This window comes from Aspergillus sydowii, assembly GCF_001890705.1.
Source record: "Aspergillus sydowii CBS 593.65 unplaced genomic scaffold ASPSYscaffold_10, whole genome shotgun sequence".
Lineage (NCBI taxonomy): Eukaryota > Fungi > Ascomycota > Eurotiomycetes > Eurotiales > Aspergillaceae > Aspergillus > Aspergillus sydowii.
In genome coordinates this window covers 679,171-697,590 of record NW_024467868.1, presented here as the reverse complement: position 1 = coordinate 697,590, position 18,420 = coordinate 679,171, and the positions used below count along the sequence as shown (strand labels likewise).

The 18,420-nt window shown below is 52.6% G+C and overlaps 8 protein-coding genes across 8 annotated transcripts; 5 read left to right on the top strand and 3 right to left on the bottom strand.

The window, feature by feature from the left end:
* Window positions 1–1,268: 1,268 nt before the first annotated feature.
* Window positions 1,269–2,311, bottom strand: ASPSYDRAFT_401898 (uncharacterized protein). The gene is made up of 2 exons (XM_040846027.1): window positions 1,838–2,311; window positions 1,269–1,749 (listed from the first exon to the last, which is right to left on the bottom strand). The coding sequence occupies exons 1-2, from the start codon at window positions 1,898–1,900 to the stop codon at window positions 1,309–1,311; spliced, it is 504 nt and encodes a 167-aa protein (XP_040699883.1). The 5' UTR covers window positions 1,901–2,311; the 3' UTR covers window positions 1,269–1,308.
* A 1,520-nt stretch (window positions 2,312–3,831) lies between these two features.
* Window positions 3,832–4,815, top strand: ASPSYDRAFT_60188 (bZIP transcription factor; the record flags this gene model as incomplete). The annotated part of the gene is made up of 2 exons (XM_040849812.1): window positions 3,832–4,638; window positions 4,663–4,815. 2 exons carry the CDS (start codon window positions 3,832–3,834, stop codon window positions 4,813–4,815), a joined length of 960 nt encoding a protein of 319 aa, XP_040699882.1.
* Window positions 4,816–5,748: 933 nt separating this feature from the next.
* ASPSYDRAFT_48356 (uncharacterized protein) lies at window positions 5,749–6,501 on the bottom strand. Its single transcript, XM_040847609.1, has 2 exons — window positions 6,198–6,501; window positions 5,749–6,148 (listed from the first exon to the last, which is right to left on the bottom strand). The coding sequence occupies exons 1-2, from the start codon at window positions 6,410–6,412 to the stop codon at window positions 5,875–5,877; spliced, it is 489 nt and encodes a 162-aa protein (XP_040699881.1). The 5' UTR covers window positions 6,413–6,501; the 3' UTR covers window positions 5,749–5,874.
* Window positions 6,502–7,553: 1,052 nt separating this feature from the next.
* ASPSYDRAFT_60186 (trehalose-6-phosphate synthase) lies at window positions 7,554–9,068 on the top strand (the record flags this gene model as incomplete). Its single annotated transcript, XM_040849811.1, has 3 exons — window positions 7,554–7,845; window positions 7,925–8,665; window positions 8,722–9,068. The coding sequence occupies 3 exons, from the start codon at window positions 7,554–7,556 to the stop codon at window positions 9,066–9,068; spliced, it is 1,380 nt and encodes a 459-aa protein (XP_040699880.1).
* Window positions 9,069–9,525: 457 nt separating this feature from the next.
* On the bottom strand, window positions 9,526–10,416 carry ASPSYDRAFT_70919 (uncharacterized protein; the record flags this gene model as incomplete). The annotated part of the gene is made up of 2 exons (XM_040850545.1): window positions 9,929–10,416; window positions 9,526–9,870 (listed from the first exon to the last, which is right to left on the bottom strand). The coding sequence occupies exons 1-2, from the start codon at window positions 10,253–10,255 to the stop codon at window positions 9,526–9,528; spliced, it is 672 nt and encodes a 223-aa protein (XP_040699879.1). The 5' UTR covers window positions 10,256–10,416.
* A 310-nt stretch (window positions 10,417–10,726) lies between these two features.
* On the top strand, window positions 10,727–13,256 carry catA (catalase catA). The gene is made up of 2 exons (XM_040843524.1): window positions 10,727–11,348; window positions 11,399–13,256. Exons 1-2 carry the CDS (start codon window positions 10,802–10,804, stop codon window positions 13,090–13,092), a joined length of 2,241 nt encoding a protein of 746 aa, XP_040699878.1. The 5' UTR covers window positions 10,727–10,801; the 3' UTR covers window positions 13,093–13,256.
* Window positions 13,257–13,376: 120 nt separating this feature from the next.
* ASPSYDRAFT_134826 (uncharacterized protein) lies at window positions 13,377–16,056 on the top strand (the record flags this gene model as incomplete). Its single annotated transcript, XM_040840695.1, has 4 exons — window positions 13,377–14,005; window positions 14,075–14,530; window positions 14,610–15,164; window positions 15,210–16,056. Exons 1-4 carry the CDS (start codon window positions 13,425–13,427, stop codon window positions 16,054–16,056), a joined length of 2,439 nt encoding a protein of 812 aa, XP_040699877.1. The 5' UTR covers window positions 13,377–13,424.
* A 134-nt stretch (window positions 16,057–16,190) lies between these two features.
* Window positions 16,191–18,049, top strand: ASPSYDRAFT_401409 (URC4/urg3 family protein). The gene is made up of 4 exons (XM_040846021.1): window positions 16,191–16,483; window positions 16,542–16,869; window positions 16,949–17,122; window positions 17,174–18,049. The coding sequence occupies exons 1-4, from the start codon at window positions 16,325–16,327 to the stop codon at window positions 17,809–17,811; spliced, it is 1,299 nt and encodes a 432-aa protein (XP_040699876.1). The 5' UTR covers window positions 16,191–16,324; the 3' UTR covers window positions 17,812–18,049.
* The last annotated feature ends 371 nt before the right edge of the window (window positions 18,050–18,420 follow it).

Below are 18,420 nucleotides of genomic sequence, written 5' to 3'. Positions count from 1 at the left end.
AGCCACCACCGCTTGTTCCTGTTGCGCCGTTCACGAGGCTATTCAGAGCTACGAAACCTCGGACGTCTGATATAGTCGCGGGTCCTAATGCGTCTGTGAGTATAAATCTCTGCCAGCTAACCTGCCTCTGTGGTCAGTTGATCTGTTACGGGTGGACTCGACTACGTCGCTACTCCGGACCATTGTGATCGCTGTCATTGTAATTGCGATTCGCTTGACCGACATTAAACAAACCCAGGCGCCGCTGTCTCCGGTTAACAGCAACGATCTCCCGATCTTCCCCATACGCTACCCCGGAACGAATGCTGGGGAGTTCCTCCCCCCGCGCGTCTCCGTCGCCGAACGCGAATAGAGCCTCTCCGAGATCGATTTAGGGTGGAGATGACAGACGTCAGAGGCTACGGCTGTCGGGTGCAATCGGCGATAACTGGATCAAGTTGATGGCGTGTACCATGGCAATGGGACTCTGGTTTTACAAAGCACTCCTCCAATATGGCCCCATGGTCAGAAACATGAAACCAGCGTTGTATCGGGGCACAGTCTCCGCGGACCACTTAGTCGTGTCCAATCATTGTCTCCTGAAATGGCCAACATGACATCCTCAAACAGGATGGCGTCGGGAGATTCCGACGCCGCGTGATTGTTACAATGATACTTCTGAACTCTGAAGGGCCATGGTGACCTTGTCAGCAGCTTCGGATTTGTGAAATGAGCAAAGAGCTTGCTGGTTCCTTGCATCTGTCGTCCATGGAGCGATCCTGAGAAGCTGGCCGTTGGAGGATGGATGGACTGTTTGGGGACCCTGTGGACAGCACGCCGACACGTGCCTCGGATGTTGGCCGGTTCACATGGTCGACGTCGACCCAGACACGGTCCTACAAATCTGGGGAAACTTTAGCTAGAACCAATGACAATGTTTTATAACGGCTCTCTATCCGGCCCTCTTCCCGACACGCCAGCAATTATCCGGTAAAGCCAGGGAAACTTGGGTAATGCAGATAAATTATTGCGTGGGATGTCATTCGCCTGTGAGCAATCAAGTCGCGAGAAAGCAACCAGATGGGTTTTCAGTATGTCGCATCCTCGAGTGGGATGTTACGGTCTCACAATGATGCTGCCGGTCTTAAATGAGACACTTGCGCTCTTTCCGATTCTATTACTTGAGGTATCCCGAGAGAGCAGTGCGCTCGCAGCATATACGAAAAAAAGGCAAGATTATAAACAATGATGAACGCCCTCAAATGATATCAACAAATATCGGAGGCCTGTGGCTCCATTTTCACATTACAATACATACCCTTCAAGACATCAATAGCTCCTCTCCGAATACTCGCGGTGACTCTCTGCGATGGAAAGCATCCGATATGGGAAGAAACCCGTGTCACAGACTGGTATAATGTCCTGCGGCTCATTCGAATAGCCAGACAAACCAACCGGAATCTGGATCTTTGCTCTCATCTTGTCGAGGAACCTGCGACTTCGCGAGTTTGGGCGTTCCGGTTTTGAACGACAGTCTGACTTGGGGGTATCATCTAGCACCGACACTCGTCGAGATACGCGACATGCATGCTGTCGATAGTAATTGTTCTCTGGATTGCGGTGGAGACTGTGTACTGAGGATTTTATGCTCTCCTGCGATGTCCACGGAGACTCGCAGGTAGCACTTTTTCTGTGGCCCCTGGCCGGTGTCGCAGACGGCGGGGCCTGACCCGAGCCAAATCCCGATGATTTGCGTGCGATGATGTCGACCTGCCACGTCGAGAGAGAGTCCCAAAGTTAACTTTTGACACTGGCCGCTTGGAAAAGAAAGACCCAAGAGCTGGGACGTGGGGCATACCGGATTGGTCGGCTTTGATGCGGCAAAAAATGCACCTGCGTTATTCTCCGACTTCCTATTCATCTCAGCAATATGGCGCGATATCACGGTCCCAACGCCGGCAAATAATCACGGTCTGAGCAACCTCTATCGTCCATTACGACACCTGCGTGGATCGAGAAGGCATGCGACCGCTGAAATATGGCCTTTGTGATGAAAAAGTTTACGCCAGCCTCTCACATTCCAAACAGTGTCTGGGGGTTGTGCCCTGGAATGCACCATCAAACGACCCTTGATTGCAATCGTACTTTGCCCGAGTCATGTGCTATCTTACAATTCTTGGGTTGGTGAATCCTTCAGCCGTCTATGACGCAGCGCCCGACATCAGACCCCGGGCGTTGGAGGCGAAGGGAGGGAGGGTAGCTCGAAAGGCTGTACGAGGGCAACCCGCTCGCGGCCCACGGAAATGACACATCAAAACCCTGGGATTGCGAAGAAAAACATCACGACAACTCTTCCTGCGTAGACAGCGGGCCGCGATGGAACATTCCTAGGGGAATCCTAGTTTGCAACATCGTCAGGAAACCAGTCCTCCTTTCTTTCCCCGGGGCCACGGGTGATGCAACTAGATGGAATCCGACGTTCGCTCGGCTGGTGGTGATGAGGGGAAAGGGGATAATATATCCAGGCCATTCCAATGGCTTATATTGACTTAAGAGTCAAGACCCATAGCGTATTTCCCGCCGGATTCGGATAGCTGCGCCCGCGCGATGATCGCCGGCTTGCAGCTCGAGCTTCCGACCCCCATGATTGGCTGGAACTCCCTTCCTGCACTGAAGCGAGTTACTCTGTGTAGCAGGTGGCGGGTTCATCGCTCGTTTTCGCTGTTTGTCAACTTTGCCTTTCCATGTCTCCAAGGTTTCCAGTGGCTTGCCTGAAACGTGGTCTGGACTCTTGCAGTCTGCACCCTGCAATGACTGGCGGGAGAGCCGCCCGGACTGACGTTAACGGCCTCACTGCATTTGCAGAAACAGGAGTCGTCCCGACCGTTGAGCGTCCCTCTCCTGCCCTTTTCGCCGATTGACAACAACCCGAATAGCCGGTGTTATTGCTGGCTGCATGGCGCTTTGGTCATCTGGCCAGGCGATTGGCGTGTTCGTCCTTGCGCTATCTCATTCGGTCGCTCGTTCTCTGGCATGACAACCCCGGATGGACTCTGAACTCTGCGAAGAAACGCTATTGTGGTTCCATCCAAGGTCCAGACAAGCGAGGTTCAATCGCAAAGTGACTGGCAAACTTGGCAAGGTAACGATGCCCCTCTCTCTGGGTCCAGCACTCCACCGCTCCTATCTAGGAGCATAGTGGGCGCACCTGTTTTCCAAACATTCTGGTTGGTGGGAGAGTTTGAACTGTCACTGGATCGAGATATGAAAGCGTCATACTGACTTTAACGTACCCACACCCCTGGGTCTCAGGGCTATCTACTGTGTAGCCATGATCGACCCGTCCTTGAAGCCATCTGGTTGATTGGTGACTCTTCCATGGAAAACGTCAAGACCATAGCTGATCTGAGTTCTTTACTTAATGGTGGTTTCTCCGCGTACTTTACTTTCTCGACGAACTCAATATATAGGTCCATCTCAACTCTGCTGAAGCCATTGTTCTTTCTTTCTTCGAAAAATTTCTTTGCAACCGTATTTGTCGATCCTCCACCTAAGTTTGACGCTCAGACCTATTTTCTCTTGTAGTCGCGTCCATCCAATCTATCCAAGGCCTGCCCGTTCTTCCTTCTTGTTCGCTAGCAGGCTACCTCGAGCTCCTCTGGCACGGAAAGTGTACATATTACCACAAAACATTGCCGTTCGAGCAGTTACACCGCAAACAACACGTCTTCGATTACCATCAGAAGAGAATCAAATCTACATGCATTGGCCAGAAGGTCGTCGATAAGTTCTGGCTAGTTGACTACGCATACTAAACCACCAAAGTAGAGAATTTCTCTGTCATTCAGCAGAATGTCTGCACAGACTGCGTTTTACCCGACCGACCCGTCTTTGGACCCGTCGATTGCTCCAGAGTCCCTACTCATGGGCAATGGGTTCTCTCCCGAGTTTCTATCTCTGTCACTACTTGAGAAAGGGAACAACCAAGACATGGGCTTTCAACCTATGCAATTCCCGCCCAATCAATCAGGACCTGCGCCGCAGGTAGCGCGAAACATGCCTGGCGAAGGCGACGACACCAACCGCCCACGCCTACGCAACCGCGCCCTCCGGCCAGCACCGCCCGAGAGTCGCAAAGGCTCCATTGATGCCGAAATGAATCAAGACGCACATTTTATGCACTCGTACCCAGCAGTGCCGAGCTTCTCAACATTTTCATTCAACAGTGCGGACCATGACCCGGAATTCGGCTTCGACAATGAACGGGCTTCTCCGCATTCAGACATGAGTAGCAACAAATCCTCGTCTCCACTGCGCTGGCAGAACGGAGACACGGACAAACGCGCGAAACACCTCGAGCGGAACCGCGCAGCAGCTAGCAAATCCCGCCAGAAGAAGAAGCGGGAGACAGACCAGCTCCGCAACAGGTTCCAGGAGGTATCCCGCAGAAGGTCTGGCCTCGAGGACGAAATCAAAACCCTGCACAGCCAGTTACTGTCGTTGAAGGATCAGATCCTCATGCACTCGCGGTGCGAGGACGAGGCTATTCATATTTACCTCGGCCGCATGGTGAAGCAGGCAACGAAGCACGATTCTATCTCGTCTGCCTCAACGGGCGAGTCCATCGATGGAGATGCTCGAAGCCACCGGCAGGAGTCGGTGGGTTCGATGTCACCACCTCAGGGTTTCCACTCCCATGCAAGCCAAATCCCGATGAGCGTGGGTGACACGATGAAGGGGTTGCCATGCGGTGTTGAGAAGCCCATGATGCACCACCAGATGTTTTCAGAGCCGCCCAATGCCAACATCTTTGACCTGCAGATGGGTATCTCGTAATCGGTCTGTTTCTGTATCACTGGAATTCTGCCTTTGCGGCCTCTGATGTCTATACTACTGTCTTTACTTACGAGCTTCGGCGCACGTTGATGAGGCGGATCTGTCTTTGAAAAGCGTAAATGTTTTATTGGATTTAGCCTGTCCTTTGTGTTTTAGGTAAATGATTTTTACGACTGTACGTATATCTGCGACATACATATTACCTTCTTTTATTTGGACCATCTAATTCAACGCACCATATGAATACACATTAATTTCTACCACATCGCGTAGAGGCACAGTAGCCCCCTTTGACCTGTCCCTGCTTCCTAGCCAGCGTCCTAAAAGCCCAGAGCGATACCCGGGATCTTGAAATTGTTTCACCAAGGACCTGGCCCATGCTGGCGTCATGTCATCTAACTTTGGGCATCCCCGCCGCTGACGAGTATGCGGGGAAAATGAGATAGTCAGTCTTCAATTGGCTTCTAATGACCCAAAGGAGCCAGTAATAATTACAGACAGCGGCATTTATCTGTGGCGCGGAGAAGACTCCGGACTCAGGAGCACCACTCAGATCGGTGGATCGGCTATAGAGGGAGGGGGATGTGTTGCGGCTCGGAAGAAGAGGGCCATAGATCTGCTTCTTATTAATTTAGCACGTATTATTAGATTATTAGATTACGTGGGGTACGTGGAAACAATTGTCGTCTGGTTGATATGGAGCTCGCTTGATTCCGATACATAGGTACCGTGGGTACAGAGAGAGATTTCTTCCACGAATTCTGTATGGTTCATAGACTGAAGGGGAAGATCAGATTGACGTCAGGCCTGCCTGATCTGCAGTTCCAGGATATCCTTCTCCAAACTCATGGGGCCGCTATCTTAGCTAGGGATTGATAGACACCGTTATGCGGTAAGTGGACACGGGAAGTTCATAGCCAACGGGATCACAGCCCTGGACAGACACCGGATAAGACCTCGATTACTGGTATGGTTTTCTAAACTAAGATTTTAATTTTGTCTCCAATGATACAGGATAGAGTACACAAATGATGTAGGCGTAAATCGTAGTGGCGAAACTCATCGCGCCGGTCTCTCCGGGGAAACAGTTCCCTTCAGCTTCGCCGTGTCTGTCTCGCCCTCCCCCTTGACACTCTTTCCCGGCTCGTTGATGTAGGGGTTACTGCTATCGGCATTGTCCAAGCCCTCTTGCTTAGACGACATGCTGGCACCTCCTGCTGGAGCCTTTCTCGTTGCCGGCTTGTCTACCTCTGAGGGCGGTACGGCGCGGGAGCTGTTACCTTGCATCAAGTAGTAGGCGGCTGGGATACCGAGGGCTGCGGTGATGACCAGCCTGTACGTGGTTAGCGTTTACCGGGCGACCTTTTGAAAGCCAAACATACCATGTTGAGTTGTTGTTTCTTTGGGGCGGAGGAGGTCCGGCGTCTGCTGCGTATGTGCGGCGGGTTGAGTTGATGCCAATGGCTCGTGAGGCGCGGAGGAGACGAGGTGCGGTGAAACTCATGGTTGATGGATATTGGACGTTGTGTCTCAAGGCTGATTTACTGACAGTGAGGTACGATGAAGGGTATATGCATTGCTGCAGAGTATATGGCATGACTGCGGTGATGATGTAACGGGATGAAGCTATGAAGCTGTCATGATGTATTGCTCCACCACGACTCAATCAGGAATGCAGCTCCTACGGGGTACGGAGAATTTGGGAAGATCTGCATGGTGCAGGGCAACCTTGCTATTTTACTAGACTAAGTAGTTCTACCTCGTATGACGAGTGAACAACACATCTTTACTCGGATGGGCCGCCCGTGAACTTCTCCTTGGCCTTGTCAATAGCACTGGCAGTACCAAGTTAGCAGCAGACACGTTGACGCCACGGAATGCGCAGACATACCTCTTCAGCGGGTTCGAGGATTTCTTCTCGCCGCCACCCTGGCCCTCGCCCTGGCCCTGTTGGTCCTTGTTGCCGCTGATCTTGTTGCTGATGAACTCCTGGCCCTTGGTCCTAGCGGACTGGGCCATGGGGTTGTTGGCAGCCCTAACTGGTCAGCGAACGACACTCGCCACCGATACAGTCACAGGACACTCACCCCTGCACCTGGTTTAGGATGTTGTCGGCCATTTTGTCCAATATGCAATCTAGGATACGCTTTTCCGATCGGCGGTAGTTTAATGTCTTAAGCTTGTTTCAGCCTTAATTACGCCAGTTAACAGGCCGGATTTTATACAATTGGCTACATTGGCGATGGCCGAGTCGAGGGTGTCAGCCCGACGTCAGTTCCAGAGTTGGGCCTATATATGACTCTTATACTTGGGACTCCCCAGAGATTGCGACCCTTTGTATATTCAGATATGGACTTGGAAAGGGGGAGGGAGCGAAGTGGTGGGTGGTTGAGTGTTCAGTGTGTGCAACCTCGTGACGTCATGGACACATCAGCCTGGATGGCATCAAAAACGCACCTCCAGACTTCATCTTGATGACGAGGCGGTCCATTTCCAAGATAGACAAGGATAGCCCCATAATTGACAGATTAAGGGACCGGCTCTTAAGCCCAGGCAAACCTGACATCAGGCCCCCACCACGTATGTCTCATCCCGCTCTTAAACCCAGGGAAGTCTGAGTAGGAAGTATATAGAGAAGGACATTGTGCATGTGAATAAAGAACAACCCGGTCAGCAGTTTACAATTTCTTGATTCTTCAATATACACAGCGTTCCAAGCAGACAGCAAACATCCCATCATGGCCAAACCCGACGACAAGAAGCGCCGGCTCGTCATCGTCTCGAACCGTCTCCCTCTGTCGCTTAAGAAACTAGACGGGCACTACGAGTCGAGTCTATCCAGCGGTGGCCTCGTCACTGCGCTCTCAGGAATCAGCAACTCCACCAACGTGCGCTGGTTCGGCTGGCCAGGCTTGAACGTCGAAGACCCCGGGGAACGCAAGGAAGTCACCAAGGCACTGGCAGATAAAGACGCAGTGGGGGTATTCCTCGACGAGGAGCTCGCGCATAGCCATTACAATGTGTTTTCAAGTACGTGTTCCCTTCTCCAACTCGTGTTGTGGTGACGACATCGATTAGCTACGAGTATATGACTGACTAAACAATACAGACGGCATCGCTTGGCCCATCCTGCACTACCAATCCGGCGTCGACTTCAAAGAAGACGCGTGGAGGGCCTACCAACGCGTAAACGAGATCTTTGCCGACTCGGTCGCAGACTCTGTAGAGAGTGGCGACTTGATCTGGGTCCATGACTACCACCTCCTTCTCCTGCCGGCTTACCTGCGGGACAGACTGAAGAAGCAGGGCAAGAAATGCCCGATTGGATTTACGTTGCATACGCCGTTCCCTGCGCAGGATTTCTGGCGGGCGCTTCCGGTGCAGAAGGACTTGTTGGCTGGGGTTCTGGCGTGTGATTTGGTCGGGTTCCATACGGACGAGTATAAGCGTAATTTCGTCGAGTGCTGTTCGCGAGGACTGGATGTTAAGGTGGATGGAGATGATATTGAGTACGAGGGACATAAGGCGCACACAGGGACGTTCATCGTCGGCGTCGATCCGCAGAAGTTCGATCTAGGACTGATGGACAAGGGGGTCCAAAAGCGGATTGAGGAGCTGGAGGAGGAGTATCGCAGGAAGGTTGTCATTCTGGGCGTCGATCGCCTGGACTACACAAAGGGCCTTATCCAGAAACTGCAGGGATATGACCACTTCCTGCGGGATCATCCGGATATGGCGCCTCGTGTGACGCTCATCCAGGTCGCCATTCCCAGCCGCGAGGACGTGCAGGAGTATCAGGACCTGGCGAACGAGTTGAGTATGCTCGTGGGCAAGATCAACGGCGAGCACTGTACGCTTACAGCATACCCCAATGCCCTATGATAGATGCTAATGTTGACTTCACAGCAACCCCCGACGGATCACCGATAGTTTACCTCCACCACTCTGTGCCATTCAATGATCTAACGGCGCTCTACCGCATCGCCGACATCTGCCTGATCACATCCCGTCGCGACGGCATGAACCTCGTCGCTGCGGAGTACGTCGCCTGCCAGAGGGATCGGTATGGCGTTCTCGTTCTCTCGGAGCTTGCTGGCGCCGCAGCATTCATGGGCACGGGGAGCATCACCTTCAACCCGTCTAGCGCAAAGCAGCTTTCAGACGCGATTTACCAGGCGGCAAATATGGACGTTGAGGAGAAGAAGAAGCGCTACCTGGGGTTGGAGGAGTTTATTACCACAAACACTAGGTAAGTTTCCTCTTGAGCCCCAATGGGTGGACGCGGCTAATCGATGCAAAAGTGCGAAATGGGGCGAAACCTTTACCAATGCTCTTGCGGAATATGCATAGACTGGTTCAGCTGATTTAGTTCATTAGACTGTTTTGTTAACAATCTGGGTTTGGAGATTATACAGAGTTCATGTCGTTAGCATTGCTTGAGCCTTCATTCTACCTCGATATAGAAATCACGAAATGTTTCGCCCTGATTTATAATTCAGTAATGACATGCTACTTTACACTATTCAGCCGTAATAAGCTGTCAATGAACTGAGACGATGCAAGTGAAGTTACTAGCAGTACTTGATGACGAGAGACACTTTTAACCATCCTCAAATAGCTCCTATCATATGAACAGGCACAATACAAAACAAACTTCAATTTACTTTCAGCTGCTACACATGCAGCTTCCTGGACTAGCTACTTGACTAGCTACTTGGTAGACGGATTCGGCATACCTTTGGTATGCGGCCAAGTCCGAAACAGATCCGCCACATGGTCAATCGGGGCTGTCAACAAACCAACAGCCGTCTCAAACGGTGGCTTATCAGGGGCACTCGGATGCGACCGACTAGGAACAAAGATCTTAGTGCGGCCAAAGGAGACAGACAGTTTTTCGCTTTCTTCTCTGGAAATCGCGTCCTCGAGCTTCGGCAGATCCTGCTGCTCTTCTTCTTGGATGTGCGTGGACAGATCGGCCATTAGGGCCTTGATGGTCGGTTCGAACTCTGGGTCGGCTGGTTTCATGTTTTGGAATTTCTTAAGCTCTTCTTTGACCTGTCGAGTTAGGGTTAGATGCGAGTTATGATGTATGTAACTGGAGGTAGGGCTGTACCGTAGTATGCTCCCTCCGGTCCTTGTCAGCCATCGCCTGGCCATCGGCGAGGCTCTTCTCGAATACAGGATATACCACGAGTTCCTCGCCATGGGAATGCCGGGCTAGCTCCCAGGTGAACTGGTTCTGCCATTGGGCCTTTTCCTTGTCCGTGCTCGCGGTGAGGATCTTGTTATAGTAGTCCTCGAGCTCGCGATGGTCTTTGGTGATCGCGTCGGTGATGGTGGGTGCCATAGCGATACGTGAATTGGATATACAACGATGCTGAATTGGAAAGACAAGTCTCTTCAGTTGGACGCGTGTGCAATTCACAAGACGAGTTGACATTTTGCTGGCTCAATCGTCCCATATATATACCAAGTGTACGGTCGGTCGCGAGACCATACTAATAACCATCTACTTAAGGGCCTTGACCGTGCACGTCATGCTGAGGGTCGTCTGACGCGACCGATACAATCGCTGCTGTATATTATCCTGATCGAGACCTGGACAGCCCCAGCGATAGTATTGCGACGTCGGGAGTCGTGTTGGCCAGTGAGGATGGATGCTTTATTCAGCGGCATCATCATGATCAGACGCCATGCAGGCGTCGATGCGGGGACCAATAGATAATTAATAATTACAAGCGATCGCGAACATGATCGGCGGGTCTGGATTGGCAGCTTTGAAATCCAAGGCTGCGAGCAGGTTATTCGGGTTGTCTGATCTTTTCATCATCCTCACATCATTTTGTATACAGACAATGATGTCACGACCTGCGTCGCAAGCAACCGCCCAGAACAGATATATTCTGGCATATTCTGCACCATGGGTACCTGGATAACCGAGCTTGATTCAATGAATATTTTTCTCTGAGTTTTGCTTTCCATCAAAATGGCCACCCACGTTGCCGCCGGCCTGCAAAAGGCCCAGCAAGCAGTGCAGGACACTGCCACCAAGAACAAGAAGCTCGTCGACCTCGAGGCAGACACTGTCGACGGCATTTCAAAGCAGCCCCAGTCAACAGACCATGGCGTGGGCATCACGGATCCCGACCACTGGTTGCGGGTTTCCAATGAGAAGCAACCAGGCCCGTCGCTGTTGGAGGACCAGATTGCGCGCGAGAAGATCCATCGCTTCGACCACGAGCGCATTCCAGAGCGAGTCGTCCATGCGCGAGGCACTGGTGCCTTTGGTAACTTTAAGCTGCACGAGAGTATTGAGGATCTCACGTATGCTGGAGTCTTGACGGACACTTCGCGGAACACGCCGGTGTTCGTGCGCTTCTCTACCGTGCAAGGCAGCAAGGGCAGTGCTGATACTGTGCGCGATGTCCGAGGATTTGCAGTCAAGATGTATACTGATGAAGGAAACTGGGACATTGTTGGCAACAACATCCCCGTCTTCTTCATCCAGGATGCCATCAAGTTCCCTGATATGGGTATGTGTGGATCTCTCCGAGCAGCAGCAGTACAGTTAACATTTTTTTAGTCCACGCGGTCAAGCCAGAGCCCCATAACGAGGTTCCCCAGGCGCAAACAGCCCATAACAACTTCTGGGACTTCGTATACATGCACCCTGAAGCCACCCATATGTTCATGTGGGCCATGTCGGACCGCGCCATCCCCAGATCTTACCGCATGATGCAGGGCTTCGGAGTCAACACATACTCTCTCGTCAACAAGGAGGGCAAGCGCCACTTCGTCAAGTTTCACTGGACTCCCCATCTCGGTGTGCACTCATTCATCTGGGATGAGGCCCTCAAACTGGGCGGGCAAGACCCGGACTTCCACCGCAAGGATCTCATGGAAGCCATCGAGAACAAGGCGTACCCGAAATGGGACCTGGGCATCCAAGTCATCGCCGAAGAGGACCAGGACAAGTTTGAGTTCGACATCGTGGACGCGACCAAGATCTGGCCTGAAGAGCTCGTGCCCATCCGAACAATCGGCGAGCTCGAACTCAACCGCAACGTGGACGAATTCTTCACCCAAACCGAACAAGTCGCCTTCTGCACATCCCATATCGTCCCTGGCGTCGACTTCTCGGACGACCCTCTCCTCCAGGGCCGCAACTTCTCCTACTTCGACACCCAAATCAGCCGCCTGGGCATCAACTGGGAAGAACTCCCCATCAACCGGCCCGTCTGCCCATTCATGAACTTCAACCGCGACGGCGCAATGCGCCACCGCGTCTCAAAGGGCAACGTCAACTACTGGCCAAACCGCTACGAAGCCAACCCGCCCTCAGCTCCAGGACAGCAGGGCTTCGTCACCTATCCCCAGAAGGTAACAGGCACTAAACGCCGCGACATAACCCCCAAGTTCAAGGAATACCACAACCAGGCCCAGCTCTTCTACAACTCCATGTCCGAGATCGAAAAGGTGCATATGCGCAAGGCCTTCTCCTTCGAACTCGACCACTGCGACGACCCAATTGTATATGAGCGCCTCGCCGGCCACCGACTCGCAGAGCTCGACCTGCCCCTCGCCCAGGCCGTAGCCGAGATGGTCGGCGCCCCTATCCCGCAGAAAGCCCTACGTCCGAACCATGGCAAGAAATCCGTGCGGTTATCCCAGCTCGATTTCCCGCCGAAGGTCCCTGGAATCATCAGTCGCAGAATCGCTATCCTGATCGGAGACGGCTACGACAAGGTCGCCTTCAACGGCATGAAGGCTGCCATTCTCTCTGCGCAGGCGTTGCCTTTCATCATTGGAACGAAGCGCTCTGCTATCTATGCCGAGGGCGAATCGAAGGACTCCTCCAAGGGCGTCGTCCCGGATCACCAGTACGACGGACAGCGCTCGACCATGTTCGACGCGACCTTCATCCCCGGCGGGTCCCATGTCAAGGCTCTCAAGCCGAACGGGCAGTTCCGGTACTGGATCTCCGAGTCGTTTGGGCATCTCAAGGCGATTGGAGCCACAGGCGAAGCTGTTCAGCTTGTCAAGGAGGTTCTGGGCAGTGCTGTCGATGTGAAGGTTGCTGGGGCGGACTCGAAGGCGCCGGTTGAGTGGTATGGCGTTGTCACTGCGGGTGGACCGCAGAAGCCGGAGAGCTTTAGTGAGGGGGCCAAGATTGTGAAGGATGCGACGGACTTTGTTGGGAAATTCTTCTACCAGATTAGCCAGCATCGGAACTGGCAGCGCGAGTTGGATGGGCTGGCTGCGAGCGTTGCGGTTTAGTTTGGTTTAGCTGCATGTTCACTGTATGATAGGCGTTGGGGAATTATGTATGATAAAGGTAATAATCCAGTTTATGCATCTGTATAATAGTTATTCTTGTTACCCTCCTTGAGAAATCGTGGAGGCATTCAGCCCCCATGTTTCCACGTAATATTCGTCCACAGATCAGCGAAACGGACATTGACGATCATGCACGCACAGCCTTCATGTTTTCCTAATTTGGAAACAGATTCCTCAGCGGCAATTCCTGATCGACCTCCACTCGGCCTCACGGGCTACATCAAGGCCATCTCCCCTCTGGAGACGAAGACGAGACGCACTCGGTCAAGAATATGTTAACCTTCAGCAACTCGGAGGAAGCAGAAACCGACGAAAAGCCTGACTTTGAATCTCGTTTCGTATCATGGTCATCAAACTCGTCGAAAGCTGAGTTTGAGTCCAAGCCAGACTCATGGTCAGAGTTAATCGCTGCAAGTCAAAGTTGTCGGCCGCGCCCACCCCATAACCGCGCCTGGACCAAAGGCGTCGTGATCTGTTCCTGGATCATCGCCGTCGTCCTCTGTGTAAACGTCGTGCTGACAGTTATCGCGGCGGCGCTTGCCTACTCCAAGAACGGGGAAACGGACCGCTCCTTTGCCGCGTTATACAAAGGGAAATGCAAGCTCGCAAGGAACTGGACGACGGGGCTACACTTGGCTATCAACGTTCTAAGCACGGTCATGCTGGGGGCCAGTAACTACTGCATGCAGTGTCTTGTATCGCCGTCGCGGCAAGAGGCGGATGAGGCGCATAGCCGGAGGAGGTGGGTGTCCATTGGAATACCGAATATACTGGACTTGGTGTGGAGGCAGAGGGGCAAGAGGCAGGTGCTGGGCTGGATCTTGTTGGTGACCTCGTTCCCAATTCATTTGATGTTCGTGTTGATCCTATAAACAATATCTACGCTGATTCAGTGGAATACTCTGCTAATCGTACTTTTCAGTTACAACTCGGCTATATTCTTCGTATATGGACCGAGTGAGTATGCCGTTGTCATGGCGCCACCTGGTCCCATGAAGCGGGGTGGGACGGATCTCTGGGACAGGTGCATCGATACCCACGGTTTGATGAACAAGACGACACTGGCCGCCGAGATGAGTCGGTCAGACCTCCAGACGCTTTCGAGTGAAGAGTGCTTTGACACTTTCACGCAAGACTTTGTCTCCGGACAGAGATTGGTTGTGCTGGTAACCAACGATCCAATGCCAGCAGGAGAGCCCGTCGTATTGATGGGAGCTGGCAATTCTGGCAACGTTACTGGAACTCGAAACAGCAACTATATGTGGATGTGTGGTAACCATGCCTGCACCAAAGAGATGGCAAGTAAGATGTGGGATGGAGACGCATGGAATATCGGGCCAGGGCCTTACGTCCATGTGCAGGTTCCTACCAGCGACGGGTTGCAGAGCATGCCGGGCGTCTGATGTGGATACAACTCGCTCGCCGGATTTAGAAACGCTTTCTGATCTGCTGAACAGTTACGCAAATAAGGAAGAAGTGCAGGGGAGTCACAACGGTGCCGAATACTGGCATAATACTGCGTTTCCAGACAGTGTCACTATACTCGGCCGTACGTCGTCCTGTAGTATGACTCAATTCGCCCCAGAGGAATATCGGAGCAGACCGCAGAATTATCATATTGAGTATTGCTTGACAGTCCCAAAGGAGGAAACTTGCCAACTGGTCTTTAGTCTGCCGATTTGTCTGGTCGTGATCGCATGCAACCTGGTGAAGCTCATCTGTACATTCTTCACAGCTCGAGATGGCAGAGATGAGGTGTTGGTTACGACTGGAGACGCAATTGCTTCGTATCTCACGTACCCTGATCGGACCACAGAGGGCACCTGTCTGCTTTCCAAGCCTCTAATCGACAAGGGGAGTCAGGACTGGCATAACAGGCCAAGTCTGCTTGAATGGAAGTCTGCGATACCGAAAGGTACAGCAGCATCATCAGCACACCCCCTGCAGCTGGAATCGCGAAAACGATGGTTGGAAGCCGCGAGTACTGCGCGATGGGTCCTCGCAGTTGAAGTGTAGGAATCTCCACACCATGAGTCCGACCGACGCTGACGTCGCAGAATAATCGGACTGGTTACCTTCGGAACCTACATCCTATCCTTCAGTATCTTCGATTTTGAAGGACCGGAAGCTCAGACTAACCGGCCCCAATCCATCTGGGGTGCTGGATTGGGCGAGGCACGTCCATCGACAATTATGTCAGGGATGCAACTGGATCCTGGCGCCGAGAGCAGCAAAATATTCGGCAAGGTTCTTTTGCCTAACGTTCCCCATCTCGTCGTTTCAAGTGGATACTTCATGCTTAACTCCCTGGTAACCATCATGGTTGGTGCCAGCGAATATAACAGCTACGCGAAACAGCGCAAGCCGCTACGCGTATCCTCGCCGCGCGGTGCCCAACGCTCAACTTACTACCTGTCCCTCCCATATAAATATAGCATCTCGATGCTTGTGGTCTCCGCGCTCCTGCACTGGCTCGTTTCACAGAGCTTTTTCTTTGTACAAATCGTTGCGTCAGATATCGATGGTGTAGAGCGGAAAATCATCACATGTGGTTACTCACCCATCGGCATTACATTCACGATTGTCCTCGGCGTTTTGTTTCTTTTTGCAGTATTGATCATTGGATTACGCCGCTTTAAATCACCTATGCCGCTGGCCGGACAGTGTAGTGCGGTCATCAGTGCTGCTCATCCAAGCACGTCGAGTGTGGATGATGATGCGAATCATGCGCTCAAGCCGGTGCAGTGGGGTGAAATTCCTGCTTCCAGCTGGCCTTCAATGGAAAGCTCAATTCAGAGCAGTCGATTTGAGAATCCGTTTGGATCTGAGGAAACGGGAGTCTATCATTGTTCGTTCACATCGGAAGAGGTAGTCGATCCACAAAAGCGGCGGAATTATATATAACGAATCTCTCGATTTAGATTCCAACGAAAGTAAAACCTGAAAATATACTTCCCATCAGAATATGAAATCATAGAGGCCCAAACACTTAATATGAATAATGCCAACAATATCTCCAACTGCACGAAGAGTGAGATAAGGCATCCTGGCGTGCATACAAAGTGTAACCAACCCCGCACGAGTGAGACTCGTCCCCTTCATATCCTCATCTCTGTCTCACTTCCATCTGACTCTTAACTCCCGAGTACTCTCATCTCTTTTATCAGAAAACATGTCAGCCGAAGAAATAAACACCCTCCTCACTCTCCAAGCTGTGCGCACAAAGGCCCACCGCGTCTTCGACCTTGCCAAAAGAAACGCGCTCAACCACTTCGACTACGATCCAGACCGACTCGACGCGACAGTCGACTACGTGGCTAGCATAATCAAGGTTCCTACAAACTCTGCTATTCAAGATTGACATAAATGCTAATTTTAGTCAATGGCAGCGTGACTACGGCCCAAACAACTACACCGCCATCCCCCCGCACGGCCGCTGGCAGCACTTCGAGACCGGATCCGTCCCGCGCATAAACAACCTGTTAAAGGAATGGGATACGCGCGGATACGACTCCCTCGAGAAGGTCCGAAGTCTGGTGGATCTATTCTTTGTTTCAGTGCTGCTGGATGCCGGGGCGGGCGATACATGGCGGTTTACAGAGCCCGGGAGTGGGGATGTTTATACCCGGAGTGAGGGAATTGCAGTTGCCAGTTTGTATATGTTTTTGAATGGGGATTTCTCGGGAGACCGCGGACAGAGGGCGGATATTGTTACTGGTAGGTTTTGCATATGTACCCATTATTCAACGTCGACGAGTGGGGGATGAGAGCTAATATAGAGATTGCGCGTCCATAGGTCACGCCCTGAAGAATTTCTCCGTGGTTGCTTTATTAAAAGGATTCCAGATCGACGAAGGGAATCCGCTCGTGGGCGCCAATGCAAGAGTCGAAACCCTGCAACGGCTGGGCGCATCATTATTGGGGAACGAAGACGTTTTTGGGAAACAGGGACGACCGGGAGGAATTGTTGGTATGTATCCACCTATCAATAATGTTGTTAACGGTCCCGCTAACGTGGCAGATTATTTGACCCGCAACGGGAGCGAGAACCTCGACTACGCCGAGCTCTGGGCCGTCCTCCAGAGACTGCTTATCCCGATCTGGCCGTCAGACAGGACAAAAGTAGCTGGGAAGCCCGTTGGCGATGCCTGGCCTTTGAGTGTGCTCAGCAAGCATGAAGGAACGGCAACGGAAGCCGTTGAGACGGGAACCATCGCGCCGTTCCACAAGCTGACCCAGTGGCTTGCATATTCCCTCAAGGTCCCCTTCGAACGGCTACTAGGGACAGCGTGGACAAACGCAGAGCTTGGCACGGGTCTTCCTGAGTACCGAAACGGTGGGCTATTCGTCGACATGGGGGTGATCACGTTGAAACCCGAGGCGTTGGAACGCGGTCAGCGGAACTCTGGCGGCGGGAAATTACCGTGTTTTGGCGCGGGAGACGAAGAGATTGTCGAGTGGAGGGCCATGACGGTTGCGCTGTTGGACGAGGTGCACGCACGGATTTCTCAGAGTGGAGACTTTGGCGAAGTGAGGCTTTCATTGCCGCAGGTGCTCGAGGCTGGGTCGTGGAAGGCGGGCAGAGAGATTGCAGCGGAGAAACGGCCAGAGACCAAGTCGAGTCCGATTCTGAATTCGGGGGATGGGACGTTGTTTTGATATCCATAGTTCAATGTTAGACGGTGGAATGCTACGTACTATCAGGCTCCGAGATATTCCCGCACCAGACGATCGGGGCCATACTCATCTCCAAGGGGTTCGGTCACATGGTCTACTGTGGGTTGAAGGCATGCATGATGATGAAATCTGGCATCCCGATGGACCTGGTGTCTTATATTTCCAGGTAATCACTGATCAGTAGGATCACACACCGCATCAAGCGGGGCAGGCCAGCGCGGCCGGTATAGCATCACAGTGCCCAATTTCGGAAAGGGCCCGACGCGGCGGGGCATTCCGAGCGGTGTATGCGACGTGCAGTCAACCAGCTGGGAAGAGCTAAAGCACGTCATGGCCCAACGAGTATGACGGAGAGTATCGCTGGGCTCTGATGGCGCTGTACGGATAATGTGGCACGAGAAGCAGAAGCGGGGCGGGATGGCCGACGCACCATCACCCACAGTATCAGGCTCGCAGGCTCACTGAGGCTGACGAGTGACGACTGATGTGCTCGAGCCCTTGAACTCTGCCTCTGCTGCTCGCCCGGAGCTTTTGACTGTTAAGTCTGCGGCTCCGATCGCCGCACTGCGGACTGCGCCCAAAACGGCGGGG

What these genes read in the sequence shown, in the direction of transcription:
- ASPSYDRAFT_401898 (XM_040846027.1), bottom strand. Translation starts at nt 1,900, where the DNA reads ATGAATAGGAAGTCGGAGAATAACGCAGGTGCATTTTTTGCCGCATCA. An exon ending in CATCAAAGCCGACCAATCCG is followed by an intron (nt 1,750 to 1,837) that starts GTATGCCCCACG and finishes TCGACGTGGCAG; the next exon opens with GTCGACATCATCGCACGCAA.
- ASPSYDRAFT_48356 (XM_040847609.1), bottom strand. Translation starts at nt 6,412, where the DNA reads ATGCCATATACTCTGCAGCAATGCATATACCCTTCATCGTACCTCACT. An exon ending in AGAAACAACAACTCAACATG is followed by an intron (nt 6,149 to 6,197) that starts GTATGTTTGGCT and finishes AACCACGTACAG; the next exon opens with GCTGGTCATCACCGCAGCCC.
- catA (XM_040843524.1), top strand. Translation starts at nt 10,802, where the DNA reads ATGGCCACCCACGTTGCCGCCGGCCTGCAAAAGGCCCAGCAAGCAGTG. An exon ending in CATCAAGTTCCCTGATATGG is followed by an intron (nt 11,349 to 11,398) that starts GTATGTGTGGAT and finishes ACATTTTTTTAG; the next exon opens with TCCACGCGGTCAAGCCAGAG.
- ASPSYDRAFT_401409 (XM_040846021.1), top strand. Translation starts at nt 16,325, where the DNA reads ATGTCAGCCGAAGAAATAAACACCCTCCTCACTCTCCAAGCTGTGCGC. An exon ending in ACGTGGCTAGCATAATCAAG is followed by an intron (nt 16,484 to 16,541) that starts GTTCCTACAAAC and finishes AGTCAATGGCAG; the next exon opens with CGTGACTACGGCCCAAACAA. An exon ending in GAGGGCGGATATTGTTACTG is followed by an intron (nt 16,870 to 16,948) that starts GTAGGTTTTGCA and finishes GCGCGTCCATAG; the next exon opens with GTCACGCCCTGAAGAATTTC.